The sequence below is a fragment of the Saccostrea cucullata genome, unplaced genomic scaffold, assembly GCF_032062105.1.
Source record: "Saccostrea cucullata isolate Sc308-1 unplaced genomic scaffold, CSIRO_AGI_Scuc_v1 ctg2564, whole genome shotgun sequence".
Taxonomy (NCBI): domain Eukaryota; kingdom Metazoa; phylum Mollusca; class Bivalvia; order Ostreida; family Ostreidae; genus Saccostrea; species Saccostrea cuccullata.
In genome coordinates, this window is record NW_026920725.1 from 99,234 (window position 1) to 106,456 (window position 7,223).

Sequence of the window (7,223 nt, forward strand, 5' to 3'; positions counted from 1 at the left end):
ACCCCTCCTTTTTTAAACTAAAGGAAGTTTGATCGATGTGTCTAGATTTAACCCCCCTCCCCAAATGGTACACGTTTTGACTTCTACTCTTGCCGAAAGATATTTTTTCAATATGGCATTTCTCATAACTGCCGTAGGTTTAATTTTTCAACTACAATTTCATACTCACTATTCACACGTTTTTGTACTTACTTCTGTGTCACATATGTTGAAGAATTTGGCTTTGGTCTGATTAAGTCTCAGTCGGACTAATCTAGAAATCTTAAAAATTCCCAGGTAATTGATTCTACAATGAAATTCATGTTATTATCTACGGCCTCGCGACGTTTAAACCCCTGGAGATCGATAGGGATGGCTTTGATGTTGTCACAAATAAAGAATCTTTTTTCCTTACAATTAAAGGTCTTTATTTGAGCAGCAGGACCTTTTACCTCAATTGATTATAAATTTGAAGATGTGCTAGTTGTGTCTTTTTCCAAGAGGTCATAGACTTTGAAACCAAAGTTCTGGTTTTGAGAGGAGGTAATTTCTCCAGCAAAGCTTTGTAAGAATAAATATGGATTTCTGGAGTAACTATTTCCATTTAAACTGAGATTAGATTTGGATTAACAAGGAATTTAAAATATTAAACCTTAATGTGTTGCAAGCGCTAGGCAAATTAATCACATACCTTAAGACGAATTAATTTCCTATTTGAACATAATTTATATAAATTCAAATATCGATGTTTTTTTACTTCAAATTTGATGGATACGGACAGTATCCCAGTTTTTGAAAAGGGGTAGATGTTATATTACTCCCATTTTGATTCTTTTGAATCAATATTAGTGTGATGAAGTTGAATTAATTTTTTCTTTCTCCTCAATTTTTGTATTTTTTTGTTTGTGTGTAAATAGAGTAATTATATCCCGAGTTTGGTTCCGTAGTTGGGAGTGTTCGAAATAAAGCTATTTTTAGTATAACCGGTTTGGTCAGGGAGAGTCGTGGCTGTTTGTCAAGAGTGCGGCCACGTTTTGAGTTTGTCCATTAGTCCACGTTTCATGGCGAATTCCAGAAGTTAGTCTGGTAAACGGGTAGCCAGGAAGTTGGTTAATTACTATATGGACATTTCTTTCTCCAGCCGTGCAGAGGGGTTATAAGTTTAAACCCGGGCTGAAGTGGGTTGTAGGACCTTAGGAGTGCATTTGAGGCATTGGTCGAGACGGGGGCCAAAACAAGTTGACGACGGAGGTCGTAGTGTACACAGACAGCATGTGTGTAACTAGTGGAAATGGTGACGGTTATAGCCGTAAAGAGGGGAGTGAAATTTAGTGGTATCCAGTGGGAGACCGGTGAGTTCAGGACTGGAACTAGAGGGACGCAGTGTTGGTAGTATGGAGGCCCAGTGGTGTTATGGTTGATGTAACTGTTTTTCTACGAAGTTGAATAGCCAAACTTCCTATTCAGTTTTAAAGAAATAAAACCTTGAAAAGTTCATATAGTGTAACTGATTTCAGATTTGCAGTTATTATTTAACTAAAGTTATTTTTTTTCTGCGAAAAATCTACAGTGCTGAATTTTTGTTATTTGTTTGTCCTCTCATATAATTACATCTGATTTGTTAAAACCAGCATTTGATTTATTGGCAATTATTTTGTTTTAAGTTAAATCTTTCATTTCATTGTCAATATTACCTGGTTTTTGTTTTAAAATTATATTTTGTTTTCTTTGTGAGAGAGGGTGCGTGAGAGTGTGTTTGTTTTGTTAATTTCTTATTTTGTTTGTTTGTTTTTTATTATTAAATTAAATTTATTTTGTTTTGTATATTCTACAGCTTATCATTTTCTTCTCTACCTGCACAAAATCTAAAAGAACTTCATGACATATGGTGGCAGCGGTGGGATTTTGTGGTGACTGGTATTGAGAAAAAGATATTCAGTAGAATATTGTTGTATCGCAGAAAAAATATTTTGTAATCAGTTTAATTTTTGTTATTCGTATTTTCAGTGGATTGGAAGTTTTTTTGGCTAGTCACTTTTATTTATCTTGTGTCTGGTTACAATGCCGTTGCCTAGTTGGATTCAAGATGCAGTTGATAAGGGTCAAGATTTGTCAGTGTGTCTTGAATTGTGGAAGCATGCATCTGCACTTGATTGAGATGAGCGTATGGAAAGGAGGGAAGAGAAGAGACAAGAAATGGAAATGCAGAAATTAGCTATGGAAAAAGAAGCAGAAGAGAAAAAACAGTTACTGGAGAAGGACATGGAGGAAAAGAGGCAGCTTATTGAAAAAGATATGGAGGAAAAGAGGTTACAGGTAAAAATGAGAGAATTAGATTTACAGGAACAAGAGCTGAAATCTAAAGGTACACTATTCGAAGCACAGGGAAAAGAGCAGAAGCATGAGGTAAAGTATTTGCTACCTAAGTATGTAGAAGGTGAGGATATAGATGTGTTTCTCAGATCTTTTAAAAGACTTGCAAATCTGCATAAGTGGCCGAAACCTGAATGGGCTTTGCGACTAGTTCCTCAATTAACAGGTAAGGCGCTGGATACATATGCACGGTTGGGGGAAGAAGAGTCTACTGATTATGACATCATCAAGAAGGCAATACTAAAAAGGTATGATTTGACAGCTAGCACGTACAAGGATAAGTTTAGATCTTGTAAACAATATCCAAATGAAACCTTCAGAGAGTTTTATACTCGGGCTCTTAACCATTTTGAGCACTGGTGTCAGTTAGAAAAAGTTAACAAAAGATTTGATGTGTTGGTAGATGTGATTTTGAGAGAGCAGTTGGTCAATAGTTCATCTAAGGATTTGCAGGTGTGGTTGAAAGAGAGGCAGCCAAAATCAGCAGATGAAATGATCGAGCTCGCTGAAGCCTACCAGAATGCACATCGTGGTTCAGTGGTAACGAATAAAATGCAACCCACTAGTACCTTAAAGGAAAATAAAGGTAAGTTTAAATTTCAGCCAACTCAGCAAAGCAATGTAGAAAACAGGTCTTTTATGTGTCAGAGGACTGGACATTTTATAAACACTTGTCCGTTACGTAAATCCAGTGATAAGGATCTAAAGTCGGGGAAACAATGGGTAGAAAAGCCAAAGACATTGCAACCTACTGAAGGTAAGAGTAAAGTAGGATTGATTCACTCGCCAACAAGGAAGGGTTGTGATTTAGAAATACCAGTTGTTGTTGAATCAAAGAAGGTGAGTTATGGAGACAAGTGTAGTGGGCTGAAAATTGAGACTGGAAGGGTGAATGGTAAGGAAGCTTCTGTTTTAAGAGACACAGGATGCACTTCAATCCTAGTGGCAGAGAAGTTGATCAGGAAAGACGATTTAATAAGGGGAGAGTGAGGTTACTCTTGCAAATGGATATTTAGAGAAATGTCCGGAAGTGTGGGTTGAAGTCGAGACGCCTTATGTCACAGGTAAGGTGGTGGCTTTGGTAATGAATACGCCTTTTGCAGATCTTATTATATGAAACTATACTCGTGTAGACATCCCTGTTGACAAAGAGACAGCTTCGTTAGATCCAGGTAAGGCAAAATGTGATGCAGTAGTAACTAGGGCGGCATCCAAGAAAGATGTGAAGAACCGGAAGTGTTGGACACTAAGCATTACTTTGATCAAGATTTCTCAAAAGAAGACTGGATTCAGGAGCAGCAGAAGGATACTACTTTAGATTCCTACAGGAAGAGGGTTGTAGATGTGATTCCTGAGGGAGAGGAAAGTTTCCTTACACTTGATAAAGGTATGCTTTATAGGAATTTTAGATCACCGACTGAAGAGATGGCGAAGCAGTTGGTGGTGCCAACTAAATTCCGAAGCAGTTGGTGGTGCAGGGCAATAATATCGATATTTCAATATATTGCAATACAATGACAAAAAATAGATCGCAATAGATTTTATCTGGCAATATTTTTTTATTAAGGAGTCATTAAATATAAAAATGGACTTATGAAATTTTGTTATTAAGCCAAACATGGCAGGTCACCTGCATGTAAATAAAAGTAAATTTAAAGAAAACCATTGAAAATAGAGAGATTGCAATATATCGCAATACAAAATCTTGGGCCAATACCCAGCCCTAACACCTTGGTATAAAGAAAACCAGAGAGAGAATACTTAAGCATTTGTTCTGGCCAGGAATCTTTGACGACACCAAGAGATACTGTCGATCTTGTCCTAAGTGTCAAAAGGGGACTTCAAAAAGCAAGGTAAGCAAAGTTCCTCTAGTCCAGATTCCAAGGATTGATGAACCATTTGAAAGGGTAGCTTTGGATATGGTTGGGCCGTTACCAAAGACCAAAAGAGGTAATCAATATGTACTTGTAATCTGCGACTATGCTACACGATACCCTGAAGCAATACCTCTACGGAGTCAGGAAGCAGAAGTTGTGGCAGAAGCGATGGTAGAGGTGTTCTCACGTGTTGGAGTGCCAAAAGAGATCTTGTCTGATCAAGGCACTAACTTCATGTCATCACTGATGTCGGAATTATGTAGACTACTAAGCATACGTAAGTTGAAGACCACTCCCTATCATCCTCAAGCAAATGGCCTAGTTGAGAGGTTTAATGGGACGCTGAAACGAATGCTACAGATCTACGCTCAGGATGAATCAGGCAAGTGGGACAAATTATTACCATACCTCCTATTTGCATACAGAGAGGTTCCACAGGAATCAACAGGATTTTCACCTTTTGAGATGTTGTATGGGAGACATGTGAGAGGTCCATTGGCAATCCTAAGAGACAGCATCGATGGGGAAGATGAAAGTCAAGAGTTACAACCGTCTGTGATCAGCTACATAATGGAGACAAGGGAAAAGTTGGCCAAGATGGCAGACCTTGTGTCAGAAAAAGAGGAAGCTAGCAAAACAGACCAGAAAAGGTATTACGACCGTAATGCTAGAAACAGATCATTTGAGGTCGGCGATAAAGTCTTAGTTTTATTACCAACTAGTACAAAGAAGCTTTTAGCTCAGTGGAAGGGACCTGTTCAGGTAACAGAGAAAGTAAGTCCTGTAGATTACAAAGTGAAGTATGACAACGGAGTTACTAAGGTATATCATGTGAATATGCTCAAACGTTGGTTTGACAGAGAGGAGGAGATGAAACCTCAAGCGATGGCAGGGGTATGTATAGCAGAGAATGTGGACGATGATAACGACTGGATTGGAAATCCACTTATTGATCATCGGGACACTTTCAGAGACGTGAAGATTGATGAGTCGTTGTCTAGTCAACAGAAAACAGAACTGATGGACTGTCTGGAAGGATATGGTGAAGTCCTTACCAATGTTCCAGGGAGAACTACGGTGTTGAAACATCAGGTGGTGACTACGAATGACAGTCCAGTGCGACAGAAACCATACCAAATTCCACATGCTATACGAGACGAAGTACGGAAAGAGTTATCGTCAATGTTAGAGGCAGGCATTGTGGAAACTTCGGTAAGTCCTTATGCATCACCGGTTGTCATAATCCCTAAGAAGGACAAAACCATTAGGTTTTGTGTTGACTACCGAAAACTAAATCAAGTAACACAATTTGACCCTGAACCTAATGCACAGATAGAGGATATAATTGATAGACTGGGAAAGGCAAAGTACTTAAGTAAGCTAGACTTAACTAAAGGGTATTGGCAAATTAGTCTAGACGATAATGCAAAGGAGAAAAGTGCGTTCGTAACTCCATTTGGCCATTACCAATTCACGGTTATGCCATTTGGAATGATGAACTCCGCTGCAACTTTTAACAGGCTGGTAAGAACAGTTCTAGCTGATCATCATCAATTTTCAGATTCTTTTATTGATGATATCATAATTTTCAGTGAGAGTTGGGAAAGTCATCTCGAACACATAAAGGTAGTATTGAATTCCTTAAAGAGTGCAGGTCTAACAGCCAATCCAAGAAAATGTGAGTTTGGGTCACAACAGATGGAGTTTCTGGGTCATATGGTAGGTAACAGCCAAGTGCACCCAACACAAGAGAAGATTCAAGCAATTTTGAATCTTTCTGTTCCCAGCAAAAAGAAAGAGGTAAGATCTTTTTTAGGATCCATGAACATTTACAGGAAGTTTATACCTCATTTCTCTACCAAGTCAGCTATCTTATCCGATTTGACAAGCAAGAATCAGCCAAATAAAGTAAACTGGACCAATGAGCACGACAAAGCTTTTAACCAGCTTAAGCAAGATTTGGTAAGTGCTCCACTGTTATGGAACCCTGATTTTAATGCAGAGTTCGTATTGCAAACCGATGCAAGTGATAGAGGACTAGGAGGTGTTCTTTTACAGGAGAAGAATTCAGAACGTCATCCCATTGTATATTTAAGCAAAAAGTTGTTACCAAGAGAACAGAGTTTTGCTACAGTGGAAAAAGAGTGTTTTGCAATTGTCTGGGCCATTAAACGCCTTAGAAAGTATTTATACGGTAAGGCATTTATTATAGAGTCCGACCACCGTGCACTTCAATGGTTAAAGACGATGAGATCAGAAAATCCAAGGCTTCTACGATGGAGCCTGGTTCTTCAGGAGTACCAATACACAGTACGGCACATTTCCGGATAGGACAACAAGATGGCAGATTTTCTATCTAGACAATCCTAGTTTTGGTTTCAACTTCATAGTTATTTATTTCAAAATGATGGACATTTTGTGATAAATGGGGGCGTGTGTGATGAAGTTGAATTAATTTTTCTTTCTCCTCAATTTTTGTATTTTTTTGTTTGTGTGTAAATAGAGTAATTATATCCCGAGTTTGGTTCCGTAGTTGGGAGTGTTCGAAATAAAGCTATTTTTAGTATAACCGGTTTGGTCAGGGAGAGTCGTGGCTGTTTGTCAAGAGTGCGGCCACGTTTTGATTTTGTCCATTAGTCCACGTTTCATGGCGAATTCCAGAAGTTAGTCTGGTAAACGGGTAGCCAGGAAGTTGGTTAATTACTATATGGACATTTCTTTCTCCAGCCGTGCAGAGGGGTTATAAGTTTAAACCCGGGCTGAAGTGGGTTGTAGGACCTTAGGAGTGCATTTGAGGCATTGGTCGAGACGGGGGCCAAAACAAGTTGACAACGGAGGTCGTGGTGTACACAGACAGCGTGTGTGTAACTAGTGGAAATGGTGACGGTTATAGCCGTAAAGAGGGGAGTGAAATTTAGTGGTATCCAGTGGGAGACCGGTGAGTTCAGGACTGGAACTAGAGGGACGCAGTGTTGGTAGTATGGAGGCCCAGTG

General features: G+C 38.9%; 1 protein-coding gene across 1 annotated transcript; it reads left to right on the top strand.

Annotated features, from left to right (window-relative positions):
- The first annotated feature begins 2,145 nt into the window (after positions 1–2,145).
- On the top strand, positions 2,146–3,342 carry LOC134256354 (uncharacterized). Its single transcript, XM_062739005.1, has one exon. The coding sequence runs from the start codon at positions 2,146–2,148 to the stop codon at positions 3,340–3,342; it is 1,197 nt and encodes a 398-aa protein (XP_062594989.1).
- Positions 3,343–7,223: the final 3,881 nt, after the last annotated feature.